General features: G+C 38.3%; 1 protein-coding gene across 2 annotated transcripts in view; it reads left to right on the top strand.

Annotated features, from left to right (window-relative positions):
* LOC127424388 (neuronal calcium sensor 1-like) overlaps positions 1–19,423 on the top strand; it is a 74,332-nt gene that overhangs the window by 41,026 nt on the left and 13,883 nt on the right. For both annotated transcript variants that reach the window (XM_051669548.1, XM_051669549.1), the window contains exons 4-5: positions 9,725–9,863; positions 18,724–18,802. In XM_051669548.1, the coding sequence (XP_051525508.1) occupies positions 9,725–9,863; positions 18,724–18,802 (218 nt within the window). The remainder of the gene's footprint in view (positions 1–9,724; positions 9,864–18,723; positions 18,803–19,423) is intronic.

The following is a 19,423-nucleotide window of genomic DNA, read 5'->3' as shown; positions in this document are numbered from 1 at the left end:
AGGCACGCAGTGCAAAACGAGTGCAACGTGTCCGTAGTCACGAGAGACAGACACAGAATATGGAGCATGAGTGTCCGTACCCCAAAACAGACCGAAAATGAACCAGGCAGGGAAGTCGGAATCTAGACACCACGCTCCGGACATGAAACAGGACAGACCGAAGAGCGCATGGCAGGGAATACAACCGAAACTGTGCACTCACACAAAGACAGACAACGAAACACAAGACAGACATGGGACAATGATGCCACGGTCCTGTCAGACAAAAACCCAGACTGACAGAGTGACAGGACCATGACACTATTACAGTTTTTGTGCAAAAAACTTTACTGACATTATCAGTGAACCTCAGGGAAGATAATTCAGTTATTAAAAAAATAGCATTTCATGACCCCTTTAAAAGCTGATTTGTTTATTGCAGCATTGTTCCATGATCAACAAGGGTGTTGATCCAAGAACATGCCCTACATTGGTATATTACATACAGCATACAGCAAGACAAACAAACATCTAACTGCAACATTATTATCCTGTCTGTTATGTAAACCCCTGATCAAATCACTCCCTCCAGTAACACCAATGAACACCGACCTTTTCCGATTACTGTAGCGTTTCCCCTTCAGAGAGGTTAAGAGCCAGAGAGGTTGAGCATTGATGATGGTCAAATGAACCACCATCAGTGCAGCTGTGTGAACAACGACAAGGGAATTTATTGAGGAACAAATGGTGAGTAATTAGTGCTCTTTGCTGCCAGTGCATCAGAGAACCAGACTGAGTAGACTAATGCTGGGTGTCATTCATAGTGGTTGAATAAGTGACTTGTATGGACAGTTTAATAGTCTATAATTAGAGATTGAGGCCGTCAGTTTTTCTGAAACTAGAAAGTCATGAAACATTAGTGTTTTGAGCAATCAAAGTCTTGCTGTTTAGATGCTGTAATACAAGATGTGTACAGTGAATGAAAGCTGATGTTTTTAGTTACAGGCTTTTGGGGGTTAAATATGTTTTAATGTTTTGCTGACATCTGAACATTAAAAGTGTCTTTTTTGAATGAGATGCATTCATTCTCATAATACTTGAAACATGCTTTGCATGTCTCACATTTAAAAAAAAAAGAAAACTGCAGGCATTGCTTTGACAGCAGCGGCTCCCTTAAATTAAGCCGCAATCAATTCGGATTAGGGGAAAGCAAAATGCTGTTTCCCCTCTCATTTGTTCCATGCTCACTCTAAGTATGCTTAATCCTGTGAAGAGTGTGATCATCCTATTTTGTGTATGTGTGAACCAACTGAGGGGACCAAATGTACCCACAAAGGTAATAAAAACTGAAAGCACATTGTTGGAACCAGCCAACGGTTGCCATAAGAAATATGGCTTTATAAACCAAATTAAACTAAATTAAATAAACTACAATAAATTCAGTTATATCTTATGAAAATTTTAAAGGCAGAAAGGTTTCTGGTTTAGGGGTTTGAATACCAAATCAGGGGGATAGAAGATACAAATTGTCCCCACAAAGATAGTTAAACCTGAACAGCACACTCTCATAACATTACGTCAATATTTCTGCTTGTGCCACCAATACGTCCCAATTGGTGCATTGCCTGCATCACCATGACCATCGGTCCATATTTTAAATGTCACTCAGATGCCAAAACTCATTATGAAAGATACTTAACTCAATGCTATATTTTAAAACGAAATACATTTAAAATTCTGTCATCATTTACTCATTGCTTTATTTATTTATTGTTTATTTGCTCATTGTTTTGTTTGCTGAAGCACATAAAGGGAATTTTCTGAATGTCTGAGCTGTGACTCAAAAAATTAGGAAAGCACCTTAAAATAATCATAATAATAATCCATGCTATTTGTGCACTGTTCTTATGTTCTGAGGCTGTTTATGATGGCTTTTGTGAGGAACAGATCCAAATGTATGTCTTTATGCAAAAATCAGCATCCCCATCCGCTGTAAGTCTCAAATCAAGAAGTGTTATGACAGCTTTGATGTCAGTGATGTCAAACGCAAATGTCGCTGTCGGTAAATTTCATGCAACTCTTTGAATGAGATGGGACTGCCTTCTAGAAGAGGACAGTTTTCAAAGGAATAGTTCACCCAAAAATGGTAATTCTCTAATTAACTAATTAACAATGGTAAAATCTAATTTACTCACCCTAATGCCATCTCAAACTTGTATGACTTTCTTTTTCCACTGAACACAAATAAAGATACTTTGAATGATAAATGGTGTCTGTTTGTCCATACAATAAAAATTAAAGGGGTCCAACACTTTCAAGCTCCAGAAAGGACATAAAGGCAGCATAAAGGTAATCCTTGGGCAGCGACACAATGGGCAGCGCTCTGCGCATACATCAAACGCAAGGAAATGTATTTGAGCTTTAAATCATGATCATGCCAAAGATACTGCAGATGTCAATATCTATAGTGACAAAAAAAGTTTTGCTCTGTTCTCACCCCAAACCTTTCATATCACTTCAGAAGACATGGATTAAACCACTCTAGTCACATGGATTACCTTTATCCTGCCTTTGTGTAGCTTGAAAGTTTCAAACCCCATTGACTTGCATTGTATGGATATTTGTATATACACATATCTCCATATACATATTTTCATTTGTGTTCTGCAGAAGGAAGAAAGACATAAAAGTTTGAGACGGCATATGTAAATGAACAGAATTATAATTTTTGTGTAAACTATTGTTTTAAGTTTCACTCTGTTCCTCACACTGAGCTATTGTATGGTTTCTGAGGACTTTAAATGCAGCATGAGTCATTTGGAATACTTTTGTGGTGCTTTTTCTTTTTGTCATTTTTGGATTCAGTTATTGTGACTATACTTTTATCAGCTTGTTATGTAGGTTTAGGAGTAGGGGTGGGGTTAGGTGTTTAAAATATCTTTATTAGTGTAATGTAAATACAATTATTGTGACTACATTTTACTTGCCTGTTACTGTCATGATTCACTGTTGTTTTGCTTGGTGTTTTGCCCGTCATCTGTTTCCCCCGGACTACACTTCCCATAATTAAATGCCCTCATCACTGCCAGCTGTTCCCTATTGTTCTAACCTGTGTTTTATTTCCTCATTTACCCCTGTGTATATAATGCCCTGATTTCTACCCAGTTTTCCCATAATGCCTGTACACCTGAGTCTTCTCTTTACTGTTGTACATGAAACTGGTGTTGAGCGGGTAGAATACAATGAAGCTGTCAGCTGAGGACATGTGAGGTGTCTATTTCTCAAACTAGAAACTCTGATGTACTTATCCTCTTGTTTAGTTGTACATCTGGCCTTCCACATCTCTTTCTGTCCTTTTGCCAGTTGTCCTTTGTCTTTGAAGACTGTAGTGTACACCTTTGTATGAAATCTTCAGTTTTTTTTGGCAATTTCAAGCATTGTACAGCCTTAATTCCTCAAAACAATGATTGACTGAGTTTCTAGAGAAAGCTGTTTCTTTTTTGCCTTTTTTTTTTTTTTTTTTTTTTTAACCTAATATTGACCTTAAGACATGCCAGATTGTTGCATACTGTGGAAACTCAAAAACAAAGACAATGTTAAGCTTCATTTAACGAATCAAATAGCTTTCAGCTGTGTTTGATATAATGGCAAGTGATTTTCTAGTACCAAATTTGCAATTTAGCATGATTATTCAAGGTGTTGGAGTGATGGCTGCTGGATCATGGGGCCTGTCTAGATTTGATCAAATGACTTTTTTTTTTTTTTTTTTTTTTTAAGTGATTGTGCTGTTTTTTACATCAGTAATGTCCTTACTATACTTTGTGATCAGTTGAATGTCACTTTGGTGAATTGAAGTACCAATTTCCTTCCAAAACAGCAAAATTTGTACATTATTCCAAACATTTGGCCGCCAATATAAGTATAATGAATCAAATTGCAACCGAGTCTGAATGTTGAGCCTAGGGAGATTCTGTCCAAATTTAGGCGAGAACAGAATGACAAAGATGTTTTCATGATGCAGGCAAAAAGTCGCTATGGTGACATCCTCATCATGAGACTCCCCTGACCTGAAATCTCTGACATGGGGAGCTGACGGTCCTGAGATGGAAATGGCTCAATAAATATACTTAATAATAATGTCTTAATGAAAATGTAAAAATGCAGAAAGGTTGGTGAGGTTTAAGGGTAGGGTTAGAGTAGAGAAAATATCTTTAGCTCAGTATAGAAAGTCAATGGAAAGTCTCCACAAGGATTAAAAAACAAATGCGTGTTTGTGTGTTTGCATTGATGTGTTGGGTTGAGAGGTAGAAGGTTTTCAGGGCTCCCTGAGAGGGTGCTACACTCCACTTCCTAGCCACCACCACCTACAGACCTCTTTTCCAATGAATGCATCATGCATGAATCATACTTTCAGAGAACATTTTCTCTTTTCTATTCTCTTGCTCCTGTTTCAGCTATAAAAATAGCCAGATTCATTTGTGAATCATCAGTGCTCGTCTAGGTTATTTTCCTGACCAGTGTGGCGTAATGGGGCAATTGTTCAGACATTACACAGTTGGCATTGCTCTGCATGTGGCCAAAGGATGGCGTCAAAAAGACACAGGAGGTTATACAAAACCCTGGCCCTCTGCGGGATACCTGGATACTGTGTGTGTGGGAATATCTGTTAGTGGTGTTGTGTACGAAGTCTTTTTATGGTACACATAAATACTGGACTCCTTACAGATGAAGTGTGATCTTTTTTTAGTGGTAAAATACTTCTACTATCCTGGCTTAATATGCAACTAATTAAGCTATATGTAGGTTGAAATTTACCCAAAAGTGTTAACACTGTTGCTTTGTGGCACGATCAAAACATTGCTCTGTTTGAGTATCCTGACCAGCCTGACACAGCAACATTGGCTCAACCAATGATTGAGTGAGTTTGGGTTAGTCCGTTGGATTATTTTTTTCCCCCAACCAATGTCAGAAGGGGGGAGAGTAATTAGTTTTTAAAAACAATCAAATTTTTGCAGTACAGCACGCTGACACTAGAAATGACACTTCAGCTTCAAAAAACAAGAAATCTCACTTGCTTAAATGAACCATAAAGTAGTATAGCTGCTGTGCTGAAATTTTGCACTTGAGTAAACTCACTGAACACAATACTGACTCTGCAAAGGCATGGATGTCCTTTTAATATTTTAATGAGCATCTTCATCTCACTTTTGAGAAGTCTTGCTGAAGTGACTTCAGATTTTCTTTTGAAGTCTGCTACAGTGGCAGTATGTTTTAATTGCCTTGCTTGTGTAAGCCTTGCCTCCTAACATAGAAGTGGGGAAATCTTGTTTAATTGGAGTATGTAAACAGACTCATATGATATGTTAGTAGAGTCTTCTGTCCTTTAAGATGGGAGTTCTTGTTCCTTATCAGGAAATGGAGAGAGAAAGAGTCAAGTTAAGTGTTTTTTTTCTTTTTTTTTTTTTTTTTTAATCAGAGGCATCATTTCAACCAAACAACCAGTGTAGCCAAGTAGATGCAAAATGTTTAGTGCATGAAGTAAAAAAATCTCATTAAAATAATGAAGTCATGTTTTCCACAGTTTTCATTAATTGAACATCCAGTTGTGCTCAAATGTTTGCATACCTTTGGAGAATTGGTAATATATGTACCATTTTTAAAGAAAACATGAGCAGGCAAAACACATTTCTTTTATTTCTTATGGGATTCATATTCAACTGTAGGTTATAACAGAATGGCACAATCATAAAACAAAACATGGCAACGAAGTACAAAATGAAATGACCCCTGTTCAAAAGTCTGCTTACCCTTAGTTCTTAATACTGTGTATTGCCCCCTTTAGCATCAATGACAGCGTGCAGTCTTTTGTAATAGTTGTCTATGAGGCCCCAAATTCTTGCAGGTGATATAGCTGCCCATTTGTCTTGGCAAAATGCCTCCAGGTCATGCAAAGTCTTTGGTCGTCTTGCATGAACTGCAAGTTTGAGATCTCCCCAGAGTGGCTCGATAATATTAAGGTCAGGAGACTGTGATGGCCACTCCAGAACCTTCATCTTTTTCTGCTGTAACCACTGGAGGGTCAACTTGGCCTTGTGCTTAGGGTCATTGTTGTGCTGGAAAGTCCAAGAGCGTCCCATGCACAGCTTTCGTGCAGAAGAATGCAAATTGTCTGCCAGTATTTTCTGATAACATGCTGCATTCATCTTGCCATCAATTTTCACAAGATTCCCCGTGCCTTTAGATCTCACACACTCCCAAAACATCAGTGAGCCACCACCATGCTTCACAGTGGGGATGGTATTCTTTTCACTATAGGCCTTGTTGACCCCTCTCCAAACATAGCGCTTGTGGTTGTGACCATAAAGCTCTATTTTGGTCTCGTCACTCCAAATTACAGTGTGCCAGAAGCTGTGAGGCATATCAAGGTGTTGTCGGGCATATTGTAACTGAGCTTTTTTGTGGCATTGGCGCAGTAAAGGCTTCTTTCTGGCAACTTGACCATGCAGCTCATTTTTGTTCAAGTATCATCGTATTGTGCTCCTTGAAACAATCACACCATCTTTTTCCAGAGCAGCCTGTATTTCTCTTGAGGTTACCTGTGGGTTTTTCTTTGTATCCCGAACAATTCTTCTGACAGTTGTGGCTGAAATCTTTCTTGGTCTACCTGACATTGACTTGGTATCAAGAGATCCCTGAATTTTTCACTTCTTAATAAGTGATTGAACAGTACTGACTGGCATTTTCAAGGCTTTGGATATCTTTTTATATCCTTTTCCATCTTTATATAGTTCCATTACCTTGTTATGCAGGTCTTTTGACAGTTCTTTTCTGCTCCCCATGGCTCAGTGTCTAGCCTGCTCAGTGCATCCATGTGAGAGCTAACAAACTCATTGACTATTTATACACAGACACTAATTGCAATTTAAAAAGCCACAGGTGTGGGAAATTAACCTTTAATTGCCATTTAAACCTTTGTGTGTCTGTAACAAGGCCAAACATTCAAGGGTATGTAAACTTTTGATCAGGGCCATTTGGGTGATTTCTGTTATCATTATGATTTAAAAATGAGCCAAACAACTATGTGATAATAAATGGCTTCATATGATCACTATCCTTAAAAGACAGTTTTTTTGCATGATCAGTCATATTTTCAAAATCAATGCCAAAATTTCACAGTTTCTGCCAGGGTATGCAAACTTTTGAGCACAAATGTATGGAAGAATGATATGTAATTATTTTCATTTAAACATTTTCTGACGTATTTACCTTCACCTGGAGCCTTTATTTTGGCGGAGCACTAAAAGTGCAGTGTGTGTTTGGCAGTTTAATGTTCCTCATTTTAAAGGATTAGTTCACCCAAAAATGAAAATTCTCTCATAAATTACTTACCCTTATGCCATCCCAGATGTGTATGACTTTCTTTCTTCTTCAGAACACAATTTTTAGAAGAATATTTCAGCTCTGTAGGTCTATAAAATGCAAGTGAATAGGTGCCAGTGAATTGAAGCTCCAAAAACCACATATAGCCATCATAAACATAATCCATTTGACTCCAGTGGGTTAATTAATGACTTCTGAAGTGAAACACTAAGTTTGTGTAAAAAAAAAATAGATCAGTATTTACATCTCTTTTTACAAAAAACTCACGAGGGTCGAGGTCAAGCACGTTGGCAAGTTCACGCGAGAACTGATGCGTGAAATATGACAAAAATGGAAGCGCAGTGTTGTTTACAGCAGAGGATCTTAGAGAATCATACACAGATGCCTCATTCGGCTGGTTTGAATACGTCAGGGGTGGGGAACCTTTTTCCCATTAAGGGACATTCGGGTATATACGAAATTATCCACAGGCCATACAATTGCTTGCAATTTCTGATTATGGGTTGAAATTAACGTATGCATTCCGTTATGTGCTCACGCACCAAGAAAAAAACACTAAAAAGTCTGTCAACTATACAGTATTTTGCGTTGTTATCATTTTATTTTTAATAATTATTTTAATGTCATTTTGTTTTACAGTTAAAGCTACACTGTAACTTTTGGCCCTCTAGCAGTTAAAAAATAAAACTGCATGCATCTTGAACAGTGAACAAGGAGAGCCCGTTTGAATCTGTTTGAATGTGAGTGAGTGGAGGAGATGCCTCAGACCGAGCTCCTTGCTCAAACCATGCATAAACTCCTTTTGTGTCAAAAGTACTGCGGTCCATAGAAACAGCTGCTAATAAGGGATCTATGTATGAATTTCTATGCAGAGGAACTCCACCATCATCAATGTACGAACCTCAAACTGGCCGGAAGCGAACATTTTTATTAAAAAAAAAGTGTAAATTATGTATTTTTCTTACACGCACCTAGCGTTTCATGTCAGAAGACATTAATTAGGAATTGTATGTATTCTTTTTATGATGGCTATATGTACTTTTTGGAGCTTCAGAAATTTGGCACCTATTCACTTGCATTTATGGACCAACAGAGCTGAAATATTCTCCTAAAAATCTGGGTTACCCCCCCATCCCGCCTGGAATCTATGCCCCTGTGTAATACCATCTAATGCATTTGGCATAAATGTTCTGCTGAACTCCTGTTCCACAAAGTGGTACCAAAAGTGAGTTGTATTTTTTTGTTGTAAATGATACAGTCAACAGGAATGCAGATTTTATACACCTTATCACCTGACCAAATCCCCAGCCCTAAACCGAACCGTAAGTGGAGTAAAAATTGTATTTCAGAGCTAAAATGCAACTTCTGAATTGCACTCACCATTATTTGTAAATGTGGTTACTTCCTGGTTTCCATCGGACCAGAACCCGTGTCAGTTGCACATGCAACATGCTATCAGTAGTGCCAGAGGGAAATTTGATCACATTTGAATTGTTGCAAAAAAATTTTGATGCTGCTTATGAGTAATTTGGCAGAATGGGATCAATTTCAGCAGAAGTCCAACCACTTTATAAAGTAGCTTTCATCAGGCATTTATCTAAAACAGAGGAAGCATCTCCATTTCTTGAGATGGAGATTTCATTTTGTTGGTCTATGAGAGTTGATATGACTTCAGTTCACTGCCAATTTATTAACATTTTTACATGCACTTTAAAAAGTTAATTTTCCGTCTGACTAAAACAATAATTGGTCTTTAAAATGAAATGTAAACACTTCAGTCCAACTAATTTCAGATATTTGTGAAGTTGCACAAACAGACCTAGATAATGTGATTGTTGCTCTGTTTCGCCCAACATGTATACACGTTAATCAAACCACAATTGGCCTCTGCATTTTGCACATGCTCTGAAAGACAGGTGATGCTTGACGTCAAATATTCTACTACGAATTGTATCATGTGTCTGTCAGTATTTGGACAGACCGATAAAGACTGTTGCTCAGTTTGGGGGCCTGGGTAGCTCAGCAAGTATTGACACTGAATACCACCCCTGGAGTCATGAGTTCAAATCCAGAGTGTGCTGAGTGACTCTAGCCAGGTCTCCTAAGCAACCAAATTCGCCTGGTTGCTAGGGAGGGTAGAGTCACATGGGGTAACCTCCTTGTGGTCATGATTAGTGGTTCTCGCTCTCAATGGGGCGCGTGGTAAGTTGTGTGTGGATCACGAAGAGTAGCATGAGCCTCCACATGCGTAGTCTCTGTGGTATCATGAGTGTCTTTTTACCATAACACATGAGAGTTAACAAATACTTTTCTAACCATCTATGGAATAATAATAAAGAAATGGTTTTTATTTTCCCTCTTCCAGGTACAAGGGCTTCATAAAAGATTGCCCAAGTGGTCAGCTTGATGCTGCAGGTTTCCAGAAGATCTACAAGCAGTTCTTCCCCTTTGGTGACCCCACCAAGTTTGCCTCATTTGTCTTCAATGTTTTTGACGAGAACAAGGTGAAATGCATGTCACTGTCAGAGCCTTGCTCAACAGATTGTTCTTTAGGGTCGGAGACATTCTGTCTCTCTCTCTTTCTCTGTCTCTGTCTTTCTCTTAGAGACTATCATACACATAAGAACACTCACCTTCCCAGTCTTAGGTTCCACTAGAGCATTGATGAAAGGACTGACATGAGTCATAGTCAACCACATAAAGAGAACAAGAAAACACAAACAAGTGGTTTATGAATGGCTATTTTCGATCTTTTGAGAGTGAACCAGACACCTACTAATACTGCTTGTGAGTGTGTTGGTGGTCGTTGGTAGGTAGGTGTGTGTGTGTGTGTGTGGCATATGAGTTAGAGAAAAATTTATATAAAGTATGAGTGAGGTGTACATGTATGAAATAAGTAGACTGTATGCACAGTGGGCTTCAAAAGTCAGTGTGCAAATGCTTTAGTTTTGCATTTTTCTATTTTAATACTTATTTTCATGTCAAATGTAGTATCAGTAAACAATCTGAGTGAAAAGTTGAATTGTAAAATTTACTTGGATTCCAGAATTTCATATTTGGTATGTCCTCTTTTTCATTTTAATGATAGCAAGCACTTGAGCAGGCATGGTCTTCAGTTTGTGCTAAACCTGGTGAACAATGTTATCCCAGGATGATCTGATAATGTTCCGTAGAGCATCTAGTTTGCTTCAGTGGAAGCAAGGAAATCTGACCTTTCATACAAAGGAGTTAACTTTGTCAGGTCACAAATTTGCTTTTGAAATTTATTTAGTGTCCTAATACATTGCAGAATCTTACATTGTTCTTATTTATATTATGTTTATTCATTTCTTATTGATTTTAAGATCCTAAACCTTGAACTTTATTTCCGTGTTTAAATTTTGAATTAAATTCAGGGTTCACATTTTAAATTACATTTTAAATCCCAGATTTTTAATGTGGACTTTTTGAGCCCCACTCGATGTGCATGGGAGGTGAATATCTCTTGCATATTTTGCTTGGTTCCCATCATTAATTATTCATTAAATAGCCTCATTTTGTTATCTCAGCAATTGGTAATGTAATTTCGAGCCAGTTACCCCTGCCAGACAAGAGCTATGTGCTGGCTAAACTACTTTCTGAGATCACACAAGGCAACAACACTCAAACATAGCTCCTTATGTTTGTTTATGGGCTATTTTGAAAGGTCCCGCTGTAATTTATGAGACACATTAGTCTCTGTTTTAGCCTTCACTTACTCTTTTCCGGCAATCCGTACAATTTTGCATTGTGTCTGCAGATGCCCTGGCATTGCTGTCGCTGCTTTCACTTTACCTAAATTTGTGTTTCAATGTTTTGATTGGCAAAAGAATGTATTTCAAAGTTAAAGGGATAGTTCACCCAAAAATTACAATTCTCTCATCATTTACTCCCCCTGATAGCATTCCAGATGTGTGTGATTTTTCTTTTTTCTGCAGGACACAAATTATGATTTTTAGAAGAATATTTCAGCTCTGTTGGTCCATACAATGCAAGTGAATGGGTGTCAAAATGTTGAAGCTTCAAAAAGCACAAAGGCATCATAAAAATAATCCATACTCCAGTGGTTAAATCCATATCTTCAGAAGTGATGTGATAGGTGTGGGTGAGAAACAGATCAATATTTAAGCCATTTTTTTTTGCAAGAAATTCTTCTCCCTACCCAGTAGGGGCAATATGCATGAAGAATGTGAATCACCAAAAACACAAGAAGAAGGATGTTAAAGCTAAATTAGAGATTAACTGAGCAGGGAGGGGAATTTATTGTAAAAAAAAAACAAAAAACAAAAAGACTTAAATATTGATCTTGAATATTGAAATGTTTCTCACCCACACCAATCATATCACTTCTGAAGACATTGATTTAACCACTGGAGTCTTATGGATTACTTTTAAGTGATTTCTGGAGCTTCAATACTTTGGCACCCATTCACTTGCATTGTATGGACCAAAAGAGCTGAGGAATTCTTCTAAAAATATTCATTTAAATTCAGCAGGCATAAGGGTGAGTAAATGATGAGAGAATTTTCATTTTTGGGTGAACGAATCCTTTAATGTTGCATTAGGTGCCATTCAGGCCAAACACACTTTTGCATAAAAAAAAAAATAAAAAAAAATTAAGCAGCGCAATGAATGGAACAGAATGCAGGCGTTTTTAAAAGCTGAAGTTCTTAGTGACTTCAGATTACCTAATGTTGCTTTGCAGGTGTTCGACTGTCAATAGAGACATCTCCTAGAAACCAAATTGCAGAGGATTAACGATGTTCTACAGAGTTACGATTATCAAAAGAGAGTAAACTTTATTGTATTTTACATAACTGTCTCCACAAATGTTTGCTAAACAATATTTATTATCATGCAGTGTAGAAATTTTGACACAGTGTGCTTTTTATTTGTTGAAAAGTTTATCAATAATATTGTAAATCTTCCTGGGCACTACTGACATGTTTTGTAACATCACAGTGTCACACCATGACCTGGCCAGCAGAGGGAAGCAGGGAGTACAAAACAAACCCCCTCCTGCTTACCTGTTCATGAGTCTAATCATTAGTTCATTGAGATCACCTGTGCTTAGTTTGCTAGTGTATATAAATTACTCACTTGCTCTTGTGTCTTTGCTGCTTGTAACTGGCTGTTTATTCTTTGCCTCCTGTGACTTATACTTAGATTTACACTAGAGGTTTTTGCCTAAACAATTTTTGGACTTGTTTGCATGGAATTAGATTTTTCCCTTAGGAACTCTTTGGATTCTATATTGTTTTCAGTTTCCATTGGAACCTTACACTCTTTAGTTTTCTCAGGAATGTAATCCTCCTCAATTTGTAATACTACTAAAAGAATTTAAGTAAGGACGGTTTGTTCTCCTCAGCATCTGCCTTCAGTGTGTCTCTGCATTTGGGACCTCACTGCTCCTGTAGTGTAGTGGGTTAGACCTTGGTTTCGCCACCAACACATCCTGGGTCCTAAACTCATTGTGTCACACAGACATGCATTTTAGGGAAATTGTTAATGAGTTAAGGATTTCTGAACGAGTTGGCAGTCCGACTTCAAGTAGTGTTCCATTACACTTTTCCAAGCAGGATGGTGGAAATTCAGACTTTCTGAGATGAATGGAAAGCAGCATAAAAATGTGGTACTCCTGCGTGAGAGGCTGGAAGAAAAAGAAAAACAGCGATGCTGTGCTATGGTTAAAGACGCCCATCTAACGCATGTCTACAAAAAGACTATTAGAGGTGCAATATGTAATATTTACTGTACTCAAGCATACAATTATCATAATATGTTATCAGAGATTTAGGAAACATGCTAATTTGAAATACTGGCTTCTCCGAAAACAATGCTACAGCCAGTATATTCTACTTAGAAATGTCCGTTCTGGCCTGGAAATTCTGTTTGTGTTTTGGCCTGTGTGATCCCACCCACTGCTTATTTCCCAATAGTATTTTGACACCCCGGGTTGCCAGATTTGAAACAAGTTAGCGGGCAAACACAGCACACTGCAGCCATGGAAGCCATCAATACATCTAGCTAACATTGACAGAGTTATAAAACATCCCATGTGAGCTTCGAGTCTGGGGAGGAGGGGGCGGGGGAGACAACTCTCTCCAATATTTTGAATTTGGACTGCAGTACACATTTTAAATGCTTGATGTCAATGTTACATATTGCTCCCTTAAAAAAAAAAAAAAATGAAGACGGATCCAAAAACACATGCGTTGTAAATGGTGATTGGCCTATTAGTTTTTCCTACTAGTCTTACTCTATGCATAAAACTAGGTTCTGTGAGCCTTTTACCTTTTTTTATGTTACAGCCTAGTCATATGATGTATTTCACTGCATGGTGTGGTTTTTTTTTTGCTAATAATCAATACAAACCACCAATGTAAAAATAATCCAGAACCAGAATATATTTAAAACAGAATATTACTGAATGTGAACTGAAAGTACGTATCCAGTTCTTTTGACACATCAGAATTACTTTTAAAGTAACCAGCTCTCTTCAAGTTGTAATTGCTTTAATGGCAACTTGTGTGCATGCTAGCTGTTATCAATTAATTTGTCAGATTTCATTAATGTAGTTCATGTAAATTTGGATCTGATTTTAAAATCAAAACACTTGTGTTTGGGAGCATTACCACTTGCGGTTTCAAGTGTTAGACGCTTCGTTCAGGATTTGGTTATTAGCAATAATTAATAATTATCAAAGATAATTATTAATTATTAGAATCAACAGAACATTGATTAGAATCAACATTAGCTTTTTAATCCTTTAAACCAACAATCATTAAAGATAACTATCAATTGTCAAATTCAATAAAATATTAATTATCAAATATAATTAATTATTAAAATCAATAGAACATTGATTCGAATTAACATTTAGCTTATTGATCCTTCAGATCAACAATCAAAGATAATTATTAATTAACAAAATTAATAGAATATGAATAAGGATTAATATTGCTGGGGCACCACCCTGGAATCAGGGACTAATAACCAGGCAGTATAGCAGTCTCTCTATAGGATTGTTCTCTTAGGAAAGTTGACGTCCGGAGAACATCGACATTTAAAAGGAAAACAATGAAGGCTTGAATCAGAGCACTGACATCCCCCGTTAGCCCTTGACACAGGTGCATGCAGAACAATACCAAAACACTTCTCTTTAAAGTATAACAAAGTTAATTAAATGCGGTAATATCAATTAATAATCAATACAATGCAGTCAATACACTTCCGACTTCCAACTACAAACTAAACAGTAACATGATTAGATATGGTAAAAAATAAGCCTATAATACATGAAAGGAAGGTATGTGTGTGTGTTTGTGTGTGTGTGTGTGAATGGTTGTATGTGTCCAGGTATTCCCTGCATTGTGGGGACCAAATGTCCCCACAAGGATAGTAAAACCTGAAATTCTTGACGTTGTGGGGACGATCAGTCGGTCCCCATGAGGAAAACAGCTTATAAATCATACTAAATGATGTTTTTTGAAAATGTAAAAATACAGAAAGTTTTCTGTGAGGTTTAGGGGTGGGGTTAGGGGATAGAATATAAAGTTTGTACCGTATTAAAAACCATTACATCTATGGAGTGTCCTCATAAAACATGAAAACCCAGTGTGTGTGTGTGTGTGTGTGTGTGTGTGTGTGTGTAAGGAGTGGAGTGCACAAAATGGCGGATGTGGCTCTCGTGGAGAGTAAGTCACGGAAGGTTTCCGACCAGAGAACATGGCTGCGAATATAGGCGGAGAGACTGGTTAATGGCGTCTGCCCGTTTAACGCGGCTCCGCTGGTACGATAACTTAGGGACAAAGCTGGACTCTAGCGCCAAGTTATCTGCTCGCCAAATGTGTGTGCTGGTATATTTGTGAGGGGTCGTGTGTGTGGTTAGTACGAGAGAGAGAGAGAACAGGGTGATGGCAACGAAGCTGGTTAAGCGATCGTGGAAGAGCAAGCAACCGTTATTTGATCACTCGGAGACGTGGTGAATGGCACGTAATCCGTCTGCCATGGTCGTTGGTTCTTTAATTGATAAACTCAGTGTGCCGGTCTCACCCGCGATGGCAGGAATTCACAAACAGTCACAGCAAATCTCATTCGTGGTAACGGTAAGTTACATTAATACCTTGAGTATTATTAGCAGCAATGAGCGGACTCGGCGGTCCGTAAACTGTACAAGCAATAACTTTGATACACGAGTAACACACTATAATAATCTATCTCTGCCCAGATGCAAACCTTGTGTGTGTTCGTCCGTCGTTTGACTCCGACTCGGTTCCTCGAAGATTGGGTGATGACGGGAGGCATCCTCACTCTGTCAGCGGGTGGTACGGCGGCTGATTCTTGGCGGGTCGGCGAGAGAAAACAGCAAAGTCGACTTGGTTGAAGAAGGAAGAGAAATCATCTTCACTTCTGCAGGCAAAAGGGCGAAGACACGGATTGCTCGGCCGTCTCCTTCGGATCTGTTATCGTGCTCGGTGGAACACAGAGAAATCTTAACTCGTCCAGCAAGATGGAGATCGTATGGCCAAATTTCAGATACGTACGTTACTTCCTTGGGCAACGAGGCTACACCTGGGAGCAGCAGGGCTGCATCTAGACAAGGCATATACTGTCGCTGGAAGCAACGGCCAGAAGGATTTCCGAGGTTTTATACTCACGATGTCATGGCTGAGGGACGCGTTCTGTCATGCTTTTCGTCCAATAAGAGTTGAGAGTTCGATCCTTCAGAATTTCACACATAGGTGTAAAAAGTGAGCAAGGCCTCATGGGTTCTGTAGTCTGTTTTGGACTCCCTTTGTTTGATTTTGGCACTGTTGTTGTCATCAGGCTTTGAGTGTTCTACAGGCCGCAGTCAGACTTTACGACTGTGTGTAGACCTGCCTTTGTCTCTTAATTGAGAACCTGAGGCCCAACACAAGGAAACACTAAACCACTACAGCTAAGTAACATTTCAGGCAGATCATAGAAAATGTGAGTCTGAGCAAGGATATAATAAAATATTGATAATGTAGAATACCTCAGAGTACAGTGAAAGCCATCACTAAAAGTGTGAGAAAAGGTGGAATAACTGTGAATCTGCTCCAAACTGGCCATCCGCCAAAATGTAGTGGAACCATTGTAAGGGAGTAACAGTAACTGTTGTTACAGTTTACCATGACAGAGGTGAAAGAAACATGCATGAGACCTGTGACAAGCCTGCATACTACACAAATAGAAAGTTTAATCACATCTCAGCTGGAGTTTTCTGAAGGCATTTTAGAAATGCAACAATGTGGTCTGATGTGATTCTGTGGTCTGGTGAGACCAGAACTGAACATTTAAGCCTCAGTGCTAAGACTATATTTGGCTGAAACCTAACACTGCATCATCTCTACAGTGAAGCATGGTAGATTCTTCTCTACAGGATTGGAAATCTCAGGAAAAGATGGATGGAATGAATACAGAAGAATTCAGTAGAAAATGTGTGGCAAGGAGGAGGGCGGGGCCAGGTTGTGATGACGCACCCCGGCCCCTAATCAGGCTAATCAAGCTGACATGAGGGATAAAGAGGCTGCAGTTCGCGAGAGAGAGAGAGAGCTACAGGCAGCTGCCTTGTATGTGTTTGTTTGTGTCATTTTGTTTAAATATTACTTTGATGCCTCGTCCAGTTCTCGCCGCCTCCTTTCCATTTTACCCCGTTACAAAAACGTACTGCAGTCTGTTAAAGCACTGGGACTTGGAAGATGATTCATGATCCATCAGTACATTGACCCAAAACATACAGCAATAGTCACACTGTATTGGCGTGAAACCAAAGAAGCTAATGTCTTGGGAGCATCCTTAAACAAATTGAGCACCTTTGAAATAACTTAAAAATAGCTGTTTACAAAGGTCACCATCTAACTAACCACTGTGAGGATCGTCTAAATGAGCAAAAAGTCCAGTGTCAAAATGTCCAATGCAATGAAATTCACAGCTGTATATGCTGCCAAAGATTGCAAAGAGAGTTACATAATTATAATTCAATTAAAAAGTATGAGGGTGGTGAATACTGACATTTTTATACAGTATAGTGCATCTTCTCTTATCTATAGTGAGCCTCTAGCCTAGTCTAGTTACTGGCATGTTACCATTTTAAATTAATTATACAGGACATGCTTTTTGATTTCTGTAGCATCTAACAAGAGCAACACAGGAGATGCGAAAAATTTGAAAGACAGAATGGTTCACTCACCATCACAATAGACCTTATTCATGCTAGCGCCATCTTTGATTTTTAATGAGAATGACAACGAGGGATAGACTTACCATCTCTTCAATGGCACGCACATTATAAAGCTGTATAAAGCTCCTAGATCACATCTGGTTTTCCACAAGTTGTGTTGTCAGGAGTTTTTTGTATAATGAATGTTCTTGAACAGATAGTTTATCAATGTTTTGTCCGCGGAACGATCTAAAAACACTTTAAACTGCAGTACAGCCCATTGAAGAGACTGTAAGACTATCCCTCACAGCCTCGTTGTCATTCCCATTGAAAATCAAAGATGGCACTAGCTTGAATAAGGTCTAGTAATAACAGTAATGAACAGGCAGTAATAAATCAGGCAGGGTTTGGTGAGGGACTCATGTAAGTTGAAGAAAAAACTTTTTTCTGTTTTTGTGAAATGTATTTGAATAGAATGGTTTTAGCCCTTGAGGATATAAGAAATATTTTGGAATATTTGAAAGATGTATACGGGATGATGCTGCATTGATACTGCACTAGGCAATCGTTTATGCCTACTTCAGTTAAATAATAACAAAGTGCTTGGAGACATCCATTAGCAAAGGGTTTTTATTTTAGGCATTTGATCTGTATAATATTTTACAAGGTATTTCTTGCTATTTTATGTTTTTATGAAGTTTTACAACTTATTTTTTAATATTTAAGTTTATTAATTGAGGTTTTACACAGTATTATTAGTAACTACTCTTATTTATTTACATAATGATTTAAAGGAGAGTGACAATGTTTTGTGTATGCATACAGAGATGCATTTTCCTCTGGGGACTATGAAGTATTCATACAATTCATAAAAAGTAAATTCAGTTTACGTCTCTTGCACTAGAGAGTTTTTAGTAGACAAATCATAAAGTGTGTCATAAATTGTTTGGTAGATATTTGGCAGCAGAATGCATCTTTCTAATGGCTGATATAGTGCTAGGCCTTAGCCCCAAGGAAAAGCAGGGGGTGGGACAGGAATACCAGCCCACTGGCCCAGTTTACTCTGCAGATGAACAATAGGTTTTAGGGTGGCACCATGCTGAAGAGCCAATAAAAAGACTTTTCTTTTCCTTCCTTTCTTTCTTTCTTTCTTTCTGCAGGATGGACGGATTGAGTTCTCAGAGTTCATTCAGGCCCTATCGGTGACCTCACGTGGGACCTTGGATGAGAAGCTTCGCTGTAATCACATTTTTGTTTAATAGTTAAATAATTCAGTTAAACAGTTTAATAGTTGAGTACCTTTTGTATGATGCTTCAAAAAACAAGGGAGCATTCTTAAGTCCCTGGAATAGATTATATAGAGATGAATTATTTCTCTGTACAAAAACTATTTTATAAATTCCTCAGCCTATAATCACCAAGATACTTTTTCCCATCTGCTCAGAACAATGCTGAACCACTATAGCACAGTCAACATGTTGAGGCAATTGAAATTATAAAGACCACAGTTAAGGCCAAAATTATTTAGTTTCGCAGTCAAAGAGAACTTCAGTCATTATAACACTGGGCATGTTTCCAGGCCTCACAGTTCAGCTTCTTTTTTCATTTAGAGCTGAGTATAAAGAGCTTAATAGTGGGCTCAAATTAAACTTACCACTCATTGTGTAGACCTCTCGTTGTCTTGTACCGCCTTCTGAATCTTCACCCCAGGCACTGACCTGTGTTTGCTCTCTGCCATGTAAGTGGTAAGATTGTCCCTTTACAGGACTCTTTGTTACAGAGGAGGGTGTAGAAGTATGGGTTTATGGGTGGGAGTCCTGAAGAGAAGTTGAAATTAAAGAAAAAGAGATGAAAGACTTG

This window comes from Myxocyprinus asiaticus, chromosome 33 (genome assembly GCF_019703515.2).
Source record: "Myxocyprinus asiaticus isolate MX2 ecotype Aquarium Trade chromosome 33, UBuf_Myxa_2, whole genome shotgun sequence".
NCBI lineage: Eukaryota > Metazoa > Chordata > Actinopteri > Cypriniformes > Catostomidae > Myxocyprinus > Myxocyprinus asiaticus.
The sequence above is the reverse complement of the archived record's forward strand: the minus strand, read 5'-3'. Positions and strand labels throughout refer to the sequence as shown.